The sequence below is a fragment of the Halichoeres trimaculatus genome, unplaced genomic scaffold (assembly GCF_033239565.1).
Source record: "Halichoeres trimaculatus isolate MK-OKI-2021-1 unplaced genomic scaffold, fHalTri1.1 fHalTri1_scaffold_17, whole genome shotgun sequence".
Taxonomy (NCBI): domain Eukaryota; kingdom Metazoa; phylum Chordata; class Actinopteri; order Labriformes; family Labridae; genus Halichoeres; species Halichoeres trimaculatus.
In genome coordinates, this window is record NW_027437195.1 from 5,839,977 (window position 1) to 5,853,959 (window position 13,983).

The window sequence follows — 13,983 nt, forward strand, 5'->3', positions numbered from 1 at the left end:
AACTCGTGTAGTTTGAAGCTAAAGTTCAGTTGTTTTCATGTGAAACGTAATGGATCATCATCATTCTTGTTTGAAGCAGGGCCAGGCAGGGAATAAAAACAGGAACTAAAGTTAAAGGAGCCATAATGTGTGGTGGGGATTTGTTGCAAATGACGTAGTATTTTAAAAATGGAGTATCCTGGGATAAGTTTTATACAAATTTGAAACAGCAACAGGAGAAGATTTAAAGTGAACACGTGAACAAGACTGCAACTCTATTCAGGCATTTAGATTTTAGATATCAACAGGATTCTTGTGTGTTTCACTGCAAATTATGAAAGTGGATCTTGCTCACGACATGTGAAGTATGAGGGCAGAGAGTGTGGATCAAGGCCAGTCTTATGTTTACCTGACCATGGATGGTTGATGTCCTTTTGGATGAATTCAGTTTTAGAAATTAGAGTGACTCACATTTAAGATTTACGGTTTCATTTAGCAGACGCTGAACAGCTCTGAGCAGTTGGAGGTTCGGCGTCTTGCTCAGGAAATTATGCTAACACCTCTCAGCTCAATTCCCAATCTTGGTCCATTCTGAGACTCAAACCAGTGACCCTCTAGGTCCCAAGCCCTGATGGACTAAGCTACTGCTGCCATTTAAAGCCTACACTGTGTTCCATTAACCTTTACTTAAAGTTGTCAGAGAGATCAAGGGTGACCCTTGTTTACAATGGTGCTGAGAGCAAATGTAAAATTGACAACATAAGTTAGAAAACTAGTAAAGGTCACCACAGAAATTAAATGAGATAAAATAAAAGGGATAATTGATTAATGAACTTAAATGTATATGGAGCTGAATTTGTTTCTTTAGTATGCAATCAACAAAGGTTGATTTGAAAACAAAAAACAATTGCAAACAAAACACAATTTCAAATATACAAAAAAATATGTTTGTGATTAAAACTTTATCTTCATACTTTATCTTCAACACAGATTTATTTGCGCTTCAAGAAGTTTTGTTTGCGCTTCCCAAAGTTTTGTTTGCGCTTTGTCCTAAACTTCATGGGCGGGGCCTCCTCTGTGAACTGTAAGGAGCCTCCTGATTGGTCAGTGTCCCTCAGAGAGATGGTATGACAACTTCCGCCCCTACATACTAATGCCGGTACGGGAGATGCGAGGAGCTAATAGAAAGAGGCGGACATTGACCATAACAGGTATGTTTTTTGTAACCTTAGAAGCATCAATATGTCAGGAGAGTTATGCAAAGCAAATTCAACTCCATAAATGTAGAGGTGTGAAAAAATGATGATACGGCAATATATCACAATACTTTGACCTTTGATAAAATATTGATATTTAAACTCTTAATATGGATATTTTTTGACAAAATAAAAAATTATATTTTAGGAGAGTTGGAAGCATCAGTATCAGTCTTCTGCACCTCCACTGTGGTAGATGGCGCTGAAGAGCTACTCAGCTGTATGTTGCCCATAAGCTGTACAATAAATATCATCTTATAGTATATTTAAAATGTTTTTTTTCCTTAACTTGACGATGTGGCTTTTGATGCCATAAACATCAATGTTTTCTTTCTTTTCTTGGGTCAGTTGGTTTATAAACGCTTGAAGTTTATTTTTTACAGTGTAGTAGACTGATAAAATAATGATCAGTCATGTTTTGCTCAATATTAGATTTTTTTTATGAGTAACATTGGTTACATCAAGTGACATTTATCAGTTTCACCAACTGACCACGTCTTTCACCCAATTATTTCTTTGCAAAGTTAGTTTAATGTCACAGTAGTTTAAGAAGCAAACTTGACAACATTAATGTTTTTAAGTTAGTGTATGTATGAGACACTGCATCTGATTTTTTTTATTTCAAACACAATAAAATAGAAAAGTTATTTTCAAGCAAACAGTTTACTGTGTGGAATACTGCAATATATCACAATATTGTGATATCAAGATATTATCATATCGTGACCCAAAAAACTGTGATGTGTATCGTGTCTTGAAATTTTTGCCAATACTCACCCCTACTTAAAACAATTCAAAGTCAAATAACTGATCAAATAAAACAGTTAAACTCTGGTAACAGCTGGTTCAGAATGATATTTCTAAAACGTCCATATGGACCAAAGTGCTCAAACTCAGGGAGTGTAGCAAAACACTGCAAGAGTTTTTACTGCATTAAAAAGCAACCATGAAAAAATGCACAAGCAGTAGTTTATGATATTTATCTCATTTTGATTGATTTGTGAATTGTGATTTTAGCCAAAATCAACACATGGTCTGGATAGCTCAGACTTGTGACAAAGATCCTGACGGGGGGCCTGAACAGATGTCACTATAGTGTTGTGCGGCATTCACACAGGCATCTAGAGGTGGGTAGCTTCCACATTTAAAACGCTACGGTACTGATACCTGGTACCTGGCAATCGGTACCGGTACTTAACGGTACCAATTTTTGGTACTTTTCTGTGTATGTGGTAAAAAATATCAATTTGTTAAGTAATATATATTTTATTTTTTCATTTAACATGTGAGCTCTTCAATATATAAACTTATAATGCTGTGTTCATGTCCAGCATGGAAAATAGCCTACTCTTCCAATCCCTCAGAGTCAAAAGGATGCATTTAGGTACCTAAACTTTTAGGTACCTTTTGATTGTACGTGAATCTGTACCAAGTATTTTTGACAGAACTCAGCAGTAGTACCAATAAAAGTACCATATTCGGTACCCATCCCCACAGGCATCCAATCAGCAGTCTGTCTGATTCAGATTCCTGCTTTGGTCTGACCACACTGGATTGTGGTCAGACACAGAGAGAGGATAGAGGTTGGCAGTGAGACAGTTTGGAGCAGGCAAAGGCTGCATGAGATCACTTGGTTCTGCTCGGCTCACATGAGAGTTGTGACCCTTGAAGATTTATGTATTATAATTAACTGACTCTCTGAGCCTGGATATGGATATCCTTCCTGATGCTTTTAAAGCAGTTAAAGTTTTGTGACTGACCTTCAAAGTCACACAGAGGACGTTGAGAGCGTCTTTAATCTGAGGATGCTGAGTCCCGTTAGCCAACTCCTCACACATCCAGATACCCAGACTGCACAGAGCCACACACCTAACAGAGCAGAGCAGAAACAGTGTGAGAGCAGGAACTTTAAACACAGAGCTGTTACACAACAGATCCTTTATGATTCTGTACTTGAACATCTATGAACACAATTTAAAGTTTTTAACAGGTAGCATCAATTACCAACACTTAACATGTTCAGGAGGCTGCTTTCTGAGACAAATATCACTATTTTAAAAATCAAACATAAATGAAAATAAAAAGCTAATAAAATTCTGATAATCTTTTACCATTTTGCAGAGGCTCCTGTATAATAAAGCTGCACTCTGATAAAACAGGAGATTAACAGACTCGTGCAAACACACTCATTCACAGACAGAAGTCTACCTCGCGGGGGCAGAGGGTTCTTCCCTGGCAGAGGTCAGGATGGTTTTAATAATGTGTTCCTACAAAACAAAGCAGACAGACAAACAGAACACGTAATGATCAAACTCTTTTTCTGATAATGAGAAAAGTGATAGCTGGAATTGTGATTGGTGAATATTTAAATCTGATCCATGCTGAACTAAAAACGGCACATGCACAGTACAGACTACTCCACGCACGCCGACAGACTCTCACGCTCACTGGCCTGTTCCCTTCAGTCAGCGTTAATGAACGCTTACTGATTCAAAACAAGCTTCTGCTTTGAAAGGAACAAGTGAGCGGGCTGGAGATGCTGCCACGCATGGCATTAGCTGTTTACACAGCAACAACAACAATAACAACATTACTCCCATGGCTTTGGTCTGTTACAAGAATGACTGATGAGACATTAACCTATTAGTTTGCTTCTTAGAACTCCTGTGTATGACAGAAATGTGTGTTACTAGGTTTGGAGTGACCTGGGTTACAGGGGGAAGAAGATTAAGTTTGATTAAGAGTTTTACCCATACTTTTAATGTGCTCACTTTTTGAATAGGCAATTAAATCATCTTTTTAACGGTTCAGTTGAAAACGATGAGTGAGAGATTCATGCAGAAATTATGTATGTTGTTTTACAAGACCCCATTATTTCCCTATCCTTTCTGTCTGCCGCGCTTCACTATCATACCATTACACATAACAACGAAAGAGGTCAATGAAAGACTTGTCTGAACCAGGTAGCCACCAACCTTCACATCAGGGAACTTGGTGAGCACCACATCAGCTGTGGTGGGGTGGAGGGCTGGAAGCTCCCCATACAAGTTTGGAAAACACACCAGAGAACCAAGCAGGATCTGGGCCTCCACTCTGGGAGCCTGTGGAGGAGGAGAATAAAAAAGGAGAGAGGAATTCAGAGGTAATGTCAATAAAATGAAAAGGAATAAAGTGGTTATAGTGATACCTTAACTTTCGAGAGACCCAACTAACACGTTTTTGAGATATGAGGCATCTTTTAGACAAGTTTTTGCTTCGAGTTATGAGCTAAAGTTGGACTAGGGCCAGCTACAGATACCCCACCGGTGGGGCAGCAAACACCACAGTGGACACTACTGACACTATCTGCTTAACATCCATATCAAACTCATTCACTTTAAGCCAGTGGTCCCCACCCCCCGGGCTGTGGGCCGGTACCCGTCTGTGAGTCAATTGAAACCAGGCCACACATAAAAAATACTTAACTTACATTATTTCAGTTTGATTTATTTTTGAATTCTGAACTAGGCTTTATTTTGAAAAATGATCAGATTCTCTCTGTCAAACCTGTCTTTGACTCATTCTTTACGCCAAATACCCCAAGCAAGCAAAATGGACAAAGAACAAACATCTTTGGAAAGTTTCTTTAGGCAAGGTAAAAGAGCCAGTGAGGAGCAGGGCCGTAAAAATATTGTCTGACATTAAACCGTGTGACGAGGCTGTTTAATGATGCTTGCAGACCTCATATCAGAGGCGTTTTGAAACAGACCTTACTGGACAGGTTTTTATCAAAAACACCTGTGGAAGAAAGTGAAGTACGACGACACTTAACTTGAGGACGCAAAAACTGCAGTGAAAAAACCTGTTTACATGAAAACGCTGTGGGACCAAAAATAGTGCAGTATGCATGCCAGAACTGTAGGTGGCGATATAACTGTAGAGACACACCCCTCTTTTTTTTAAAAAAAAGAAACATTTTGAAATGAAGGATGAACCAGAGCTTTGGAACAAGTTTTATGGGAAATCACTGCAGATGAGAGTGAGGAAAGGGTGGCGAAGAGGGGGAAAATCAGCAAATAAGATTCAGTTATTCAGTTTAGCTTTTCTATTTTACTTTTGTTAGCTTCTTGAAGTTATCTGATTTCCAAGGTATATACTGTACATTAAACTGATTAGAACCAGGTAATTGTAGTACATGCTATTGTTTTTTGTTTTGTTTTTTTTACAATATTTGTTATCTATAGGTACATTTTTCTCACAAAATATGTAACAAATAGAATTGCTGTGCTTTTGGGGAGTCTGGAATGGATTTAATGCATTTCAATTCATTTCAATTGGGAAAACTGTTTCACATTCAAGTGATTTTAGTTACAACAAATCAAATTTGTAAGTCAAGGCACCACTATTTATATATATTTGTGCAGGTTAGCTTGTGTTTGGACTATAAACCAGGCACATCAGTGTTTTTTACTTACATTGAGAGATGTACAGCCAGTGACTCGAGAAGCTGCAATAATGAAGTCCAGGATCAGCATGGTGGCTCCAGGTAGACCAATGCTGAAGAACCTGGGACTGCAGTGCTTGATAATGGTGTTCACAATGTCCTTTAAGAAAGAAACTCAGTTTATTAACACTCTACGAAGCAAAGCAACTTGTATGTTTAAAGCTAATGTGTCATAGTAACTTACCTGGTCTTGGTGCATCAGTCCATGGTGCATTATGTTGTAGAAGTGTGTGAGGAAGTCTGTGTTTGGGGAAACATCCTGTCGTCTCTTCATGATCCTGCAGATCAGTTTGTAGGCGTGTAGCTTCCCCTGCTTGTAACGCTCTGTTAGCATGGTGGCCTGGAGGAGGACACATATGATTCAACACCTGATGAAGTGATGTTTCTTATCTCTTTGCTGATCTTTTCCTTTACGTGTGTAAATAATGTTTTCACGAAAATAAAAATCTCCTGCAGGGTTTTAACGGCCAGACCTGCGTCATCAAATCGAAGTCATAACCAGTGAAAGATTCCTCGCAGTAGGGGAATTTAAGGGGAATTCTGGTCTATCTAATCTGGGACCCAATTTCTCCAGATGACCAATGGGACACAGTTTTGGTATGCTACACTGAATTGCTTCAGTCAGCAGTCATAACGCCAGCAAATTATCATTTGGGGAAATTCTGCCAAATCAAAGTATGTCTGTTTTGTGACTCATCATTTTCCAAAACATCCTGACAAGGCCACTGTTGTAACGCGGCAACTCAGCTTTTAACAAATACCAAGAAATGTGCTCATATCACAGCAATTTAAGCTGATTTACTCAGGCTGCTGCTTGCTTTTAGGATTGATTTTAAGATTCTTTTAATCTCTTTTAAAGCCCAACATGGACTTTTTTGAGTTATTATTCCTGTATGTACTCGCACCCAGTCTGAGATCCTCTGGTGGTGCTCTACTGGCTGTTCCAAGATCTAGATCAGGAGTTGTCAAACTTTACTCTACCAAGACCCCCAAACAGCATTTGCCACGACTGGGGGACCCCCTTTGGAAACCAACAGACAATTCTTCAGAGTATGTAATGAAATGTTAACTTAAGAATGTATTTTCTAACTTTTATTTACTTTTCAGTAGTCATTACATTTGTTAAGAATTATTCACAAAAAAGCCAGATTCACACAAGTAGCTCAGGGCTCTGTCAGCCAAGGTGGGATACTCCTTTCTCACATGTAGCCATTAGTTAACAGAGCCTCAATGTTCAATTCAGATTTTTAGATAGCTTGATAACAAGTGCAAACCACTAGGTTGACACAGACCATGACACCATCACGCCAAAGTTGCAGCTGTCACACAATGTGTGGTTAGGTGCAACTGGAAACGTGAACCTGAAAATTACAGCACTTCGCGTGGTGTATGTTCAGGAAAATGGTTTTTAAAAAAAGACTATATATAAATATAGATGATAAAAAAAGAGACTCCATTTTTTCCCTTCCCTCAGATTTTCTGAAACTCCTCTTGTGCTCCCTGGCAACCTTCCAGGGGGCCATGGCCCCCACTTTGAAAACTACTAGTCTAGGTTAAAGACTAAGGGTGATGGAGCCTTCCCTGTGAGAGCTCCTAAACATTGGAACAGCCCACCAGAGGAAATCAGACTTGCATGATCAGTTCCCTGTTTTGTGTCTTACTAAAAATCTATTTTTACAGGAAAGCTTTTATTTTGTTATTTTCACTTATTTCATTTTGATTTTATTGGTCTACCTTTGTTATACTTGACAAAGCCAGTAGCTAGCTGCTTGAGGCAGGGTGTTCCCTGATGTTGAACTACATTTTGAATTTATGAATATCAATCTGGGTCTGTGTAAAAACAAGCACTTTAAGTGAATGTGCTGTTGACCAGGCAAATTACATATTAAATCACTGTAGTTCTTGAATTTTTGGTATGTCATTTGGTAAAAAAAAAAACATTTGAAATAACTGGACCTGAGTGTGAATTTATGAGGAGATAATGAGGAGCACCTACCTTAAAGAGCCATGGGGTGAGAATTCTCAGGGGTGGAATCAGACCAGGAGGAGGAGGGGATGACTGGTTGTCTAGAGAGATGCCCAAGTTGTCTCTAATCTAAATAAAATAAAATAAGATATTTTCAACATAAAAAACCAAGTTTAACATGTTTTTTTTTATTATTTGTGTATGTCAGTGCTTACCTTGGCCAGGTTTTGCCACAGTTCACACAGATAGTCAAAGACCTGAGCATGGATCTCTGGGTCTTTGATGCTATTAACATCCCCCAGGATACCAAGCATCCTCCGCCACATAACCGTGGCAACATCAGAGTGCCATCCAGTTAGAGAGCCGCCTGCCATCACACTGCAGTCTTCGCTGGGGAACTCGCTTGTTTCTAGAATCAGTCAATGAATCAATCAGTAACCTCTCATTCAGAGCTGAGACTTTAGAGGAAAAACAAATCAAAGGAGGAGAAGAGGGTGTTCAGTGCGCATGCGTGTGTGTGTTGGTTTTACCTAAGTCATCTGGAGTTTGCAGGACGGAGTTGTGGAGCTTCTGATCCAGCTGCAGGTGTGTGTGTGAGTGGGAGTGTGTGTGATCAGTGTGTTCTGCTGTTAGTGTGGCAGGGGAGGGTGTCTGAGATCGAGAGCCTCCTAGAGAGTGCATGGGTGAGGCGCTCTCTGAACCTGAATAAAAACAGCACACACAGTAAATAAGTAAATAAAAGCAGCTCAGTTTGTGCAATCAGGGGGTTTGAGATCCATCATTGACACCAGGTGAATGATCTTTTTGACAAATGTTTAACTTCAGGAATAAGTTTGTGAATAGATCTGTTCCAACCCTTCGATATTTCTGTAAGGTACATACCAGTGACAGTCACAGTGTGGCTGAGGCTGCTCGTCTCAGAGTCAAGGTGAAGAGTTGTTAAACTTGCTACTTCATGTTCATCACAGGCCACGCCTCCTCCCAAACTGTCCTGGTCCAGTGAGCTACCTCGACCTCCTCCTCCTCCTCCTGACCCTGCTCCTCCTGCACAAGCTTCAGAGCTGAATGTAAAATCTGAAAACAAAAGGTCAAAAATTATGATTTTTACACATTGAGGTAAGTCACAAACAACAGTCATAATTGTCAACAAAGTTAGATTAATGGTAGAAACATGACAAGATACTTTTTTTGATAAAGTAGGGGAGACAGAGGATGTAAATTAAACTCAATAGTAAGCTTTTTTTTCCATTCCAACAAGTTAAACTTTAAGGTCATTTTTTAAGATTTTAGACCTTGACACTGTGACACTTAGTTTTAAGATATTTTCAATATTTTTTGTAGTTTTTTGGTTTATGCTCTGGATTTTTAATGAAAATGGTAGATCAAAGCTCACAGCAGGAGCAATAAAATAACCTGTAGTTTCTTTTAAGCTGATGCCTCAATCAATTAGGTTTTTTTTTGTTTGAGTGTCTTAGTGACAAGGTTATAATAGTTAACTAAAACTAAACTAAAAACGAAAACTAAAATTTAAAATACATTGCAGTTAACTCAAACTAATAAAAACTAGAAAAGAAAACAAAAACGATAAGTAAATTAAAACTGTATCTTGTGTTCACAAAACTAACTGAAACTAAGTAAAATTATATAGAAAATGCTCTTAGTTTTAGTTTCTGACAACATTAATAGCCTTTAGGATTTAAATTAATCCGACACATTTCCCCAACCAATGTTGCGACAGTTTTAGACAGTTGTCAGTGCCGTACAGCACCATCATAGTGACGCACTGGGACGTGCTTGTTTACTGCACTGACTGGCTGTGCGCTGTGCTGCGACGAAACATAGTGGAGCAATGAATCAGAAATAAATAAATATTTAAGCTCATATTATGTTGTTTTATATAGTTTTTGTTTATATTATTTTTCTGTAATTTATGTATATATTTTTTATATTAAGTTTATATTATTTTTTTGTGTTGAAGAGAGCAGCCAACAGTTCAGTATCAGCACTGACTGAGCAGTGAGCACTATGTTGGACTGGAAAATAAACAGTATTACAAAATATTTACTCTGACTTTTTTAAATCCTGGACCTGGTTAATAAGGTGTGAAAAAACTAAAACTGAACTAAAACTAAGCCTTATTGCAAAAATCAAAACTAAATAAAAACTGGAATGCTCGCTCTAAAACTAATTAAAACTAAACTGTAATGGAAAAAAAAATTCAAAACTAACTAAAACTAAACTTTAATGACAAATCCAAAACTGTTATAACCTTGCTTAGTGATTGGGCTAAACACTAAAACAGACATTGCAATGCAATAGAGTGCAGTTTTCAAATCCCGAAGGCTGCAATTTAAAAAATAAATAAATTTTTTAAAAAAGTTTCATGTAAAAAGACCTGGGAGGAATATAGTAACTTGTACTCATTCTTCCTTAAACCCAGCAAAAGATAATTTGCTGTTTTTTTCTAGCAAGAATATTATATGTCTACAAGGGTTGTAGTAAAATCAATTGGTAAATATTCTACAGTGATAGTTAAATTAAGATATGTTATTTGTATCAAGTCATACATCAATTCATCTAACTTCATCATAGAATGTAAATCTGGCCAAGAGGAAAGAATTGTTTATATGTTGACAGTATCCTTTGTTGTGTTGGTCGTACTTTGGAGTGATTTGATGCGTGTGTTTAGGGATGAATGCAGAAGATTAACATCGCCCCCCTAAAATCACATAATAAATCGCAATCACAATATTGGTCCCCAGAAAATCGCAGTTAGATTATTTTTCAAAATCAGTCAGCCCTACTTAGTGATTTACCAAACAACTCCATAGTGAAAGAATAAATAAGACTCAGTACACCAACGCCTTCCATGTTCTGATGGCTAGAATTACTATGTGGTTTAGCTAGGTTGGTCTGGCACTGGACTCAAAAACAGAGGCTGGAGTTTTAACCACATAGCCACTGGATTGATCCCTTGGCCATGCTAGGTTTGAAGTATGTCATTCTCCTCTTTGACTGTCTCTTTCTCAAAATTCTGCTTTTAAATATAGGCTGAACACTCAAAATTAGATCCCTAAAATGACATGAAATGTTTTTTGTTAATGTCCTATCTTAGTTCTCAGAAGATCAATACTGCCTGCATCTGATTCTTGTAAATAACTGATCAATTTGAATCAAAGAGTTTGAACTATGTAGTAATACTTTCTGTCACCTTGTCAGAAAATTGAAGCAGCAGCTAAGGTTGTGGTAAAAACAACAATTTACAGAGAACCCAGATCCAGTGAAAGTTTGTCATAGTCAAAAGGTTAACTTTTTAACAGGAGCCCTTTACTACCATACAACTGAAAACATACATTATATTTATATATTTCTGTGTTGTGTTGTGCATAATTTGATTTGTGTTTGTGGTGCTGCTGCTGTCTTGGCCAGGACACTCTTTTTTTAATCTCAGTGAGTCTTTTTTCTGGTTAAATAAAGGTTTAATAATAGTATAAATATGTGTTTCATCCATGTGATCATAAAATAATACCAATAATTTTGTTTTTAAACTCAATACACATATGAAAAAGGTCACATTATTTCTTACTGTCAAACTTGCAGGTGGAGTACTGGAAGGCGTTAAAGGAGTCTGATTGGCTGTCAGAGCTAACCACATCAGAACCACTCGCACTAGCTGGTGACGTCCATTCAGAGGGAACCCCTGGATCATCGATAGGACGGAGATCATCTGAGGGTCGTGATCCAGGACTCTGACTCGCCTCCAGGAGCTCCGGTAGGTCTCTGGGAACCTCAAGGCTTCCTGGGCTGCTGCCACGACGGCCCTGTGTATCAAAGAATTAACAACCTTAATATCAGCTACTATAGAGCTTAATCTGTTATTCCTAGACAGTCTTCATGTTTGTCGCTCTCACCGCTGTCCCTTTGGCTCTCAGCCTCTCCTGGATGAATTCATCCATGAGGTCTGAGAAGTTTGGATTGCTGCTTCCAACATCACTGGAGACTGGACGGGCTTTCTGGACCACCTCCTCTTTGTTCACTAGAAACAAACAGAGAGTGAGATATATGAAGACAATCAAAGGTAGGGAGCACACACACTCACACACGTACACACAGAGACAAAAGTAAGAAAAGATGGATAGAAATTCAGAGATACACACACACAAACACACCTGCCAGGAGGTGGGATGTGGCATTTATACTAAGAAGGAAATGACAAACACACAATGACAGTGAGAGATTGAAACACATGGAAACAAAGAACAAATTCTGACAAGTTCCTGAGATTTAAGACTATGTCTGACTTTCTGATGGCCATAAGGTTGATAATGTGCATCAGTGTATTAGGAATATCCTAACTTTTTTTTTTAATTACATCAAAATGCTACAACTAGAGCATCTCTCTCTGATCAGTGAGAACAGTCCCGATGTGTGTGTGCTGTAGAAACCTGAAGTTAGCAAAAGACTGTTAAAATAAGCCACAACACAGCAGGCAAACCCACCAGAAAAGCAATGCAGGAGTTAATTCACACCATGCACAAAAGAGCACGTGTCACCTTGTTTAGTCCAAACAGGCAGCATGTCAGAGGCCTGGATTAGTGCACGTTAACTTCTAGGAGATATGTTGCAGTTAGGTAGCGATGACAGCGGTCAGTGTGGGTCTGTGAACTCTGAGAGTGTCCCAAAGATGGGATGACTGCCTCGCTATTCTTTGCCTCCTGAAGCTGTGGCTGGTGGAGCTGACAGAGGCAGATTAGGAGTATATCTCAGTGCCAGGGCTAAGGACAAATCAATAAACCTTCTCATGAACACAAGAATAAAGCCTTTGCTTTGCTGCCACCTCGCTGGTGAAAGTTCAAAACAGCTTGAATGATGCAAACGGCATAACTCTGAAAGTACAATCTGACATCACTGACAGTGTCCTGAATGTTATGATGTGAAACAAGGCAAAACTTTAACACCTCTGAAGTTAGCACAAACTTTTTCTCGCTCATCCAAGTTAGAGCTTCTCACTGAAAGATTCAGAACCTGTGGTGGTGATCACAGAGAGGGCTGTAGTTAGCAGCAAACAAACTAAATTAAACACTGAAACTATGATTAACATCTAACATTACAGTGAACATTAGTGTGTTATTCAAACCATACATTTTTAAAGCCTGGATGTTATTTTCCAGCATCTACAGCTCACCTATTAATCTGTAATGGTTATTTGCCATGCCATCACTGAAACAACATACATGAGAAGATTTTCATACAGCGAGGCCTCTAACAAGCTCAAAGGACAACCAAACGTTTTCATGTTCTGTTTGATCCCCAGAATGTGGAGTGCTTAAAAAGACTCTTATTGACAGACTGAGAATTATTTCTCCTATTATGAACAATAACTGTAACCTCCACCTAACCTATGTTTTTAAATTCTAATATTTTCAGCAAAAGATTTCTTATCCTCCTGAGACCCTGTGTCCTTGTATGTGGACATTACATTCCTGCCTCTCAGACCAATGATACTTCTTTTTTTTTTTTCCAACTTTGTCCTTTAAGTCACATTTAGAGACACTGCTCATGTAATCTTTTGGTGATATCACAACATTACAGACATTTCAGTGGGAAAAAACTGCATATTTAAGTACAATAACACTAATAACAACTAACTAATAGCAAACTCAAAACAAAAATAACCAAACTTCCTGTACAAAGTTGCTATGTAGGTTCTTACTGAACCTACATAGCAAGGACAAATAAAAAAACGCACTCCAGACAAAAGTTTGGGTCTCAGGTAGTTAACACTACATCGCTGTCTCACTCATAAACGTTTGGGCAAGCTTCATATTTGGCTATTTTTGATGCATTGTATGAAAGTAGTAACATTAAAAAAAAAATATTCTATCAAAAAATTGTCTTTACATGTTCCCTTGTACTTATTAAGGCAGGGGTGGCCAACAAGTCAGTGACCAAGAGCCACAAACATTACTGCGGTACTACAAAGAGCCACATCAAAAACACACTTCCTCTCATGTGTTTGTAAGTGTATTTCAATTTGTACTTGGAGCCGTGTCAGAGACAAATTTCTGTTTTTACTGCAGAAGACATAAAGTTCTATCCATCTAGATAGCTATAAGCACATTAGCGATGTGGAGAAAAGAAACCGAAACTTAAGTATCAATCTCATCACCAAAGTATTGATCAATACTGATCACAACGTTGGCATCAATATATCAATATTTTAGATTGATTGGCACACCACTACTGATAACAATATAATATTTTTTTCCAATGAATGGATCAAAGAGCCGCACATCAAA

The 13,983-nt window shown here is 38.3% G+C and overlaps 1 protein-coding gene across 6 annotated transcripts in view; it reads right to left on the reverse strand.

Moving 5' to 3' along the window:
• The window catches only part of ralgapa1 (Ral GTPase activating protein catalytic subunit alpha 1), a 109,401-nt gene that overhangs the window by 67,065 nt on the left and 28,353 nt on the right, over window positions 1–13,983 (reverse strand). For all 6 annotated transcript variants that reach the window (XM_074691912.1, XM_074691911.1, XM_074691914.1 and 3 more), the window contains 11 exons: window positions 11,596–11,720; window positions 11,271–11,505; window positions 8,567–8,758; window positions 8,215–8,385; window positions 7,900–8,093; window positions 7,715–7,813; window positions 5,903–6,058; window positions 5,690–5,818; window positions 4,211–4,336; window positions 3,444–3,502; window positions 2,996–3,104 (listed from right to left, as the gene is read on the reverse strand). In XM_074691912.1, the coding sequence (XP_074548013.1) occupies window positions 2,996–3,104; window positions 3,444–3,502; window positions 4,211–4,336; window positions 5,690–5,818; window positions 5,903–6,058; window positions 7,715–7,813; window positions 7,900–8,093; window positions 8,215–8,385; window positions 8,567–8,758; window positions 11,271–11,505; window positions 11,596–11,720 (1,595 nt within the window). The remainder of the gene's footprint in view (window positions 1–2,995; window positions 3,105–3,443; window positions 3,503–4,210; window positions 4,337–5,689; window positions 5,819–5,902; window positions 6,059–7,714; window positions 7,814–7,899; window positions 8,094–8,214; window positions 8,386–8,566; window positions 8,759–11,270; window positions 11,506–11,595; window positions 11,721–13,983) is intronic.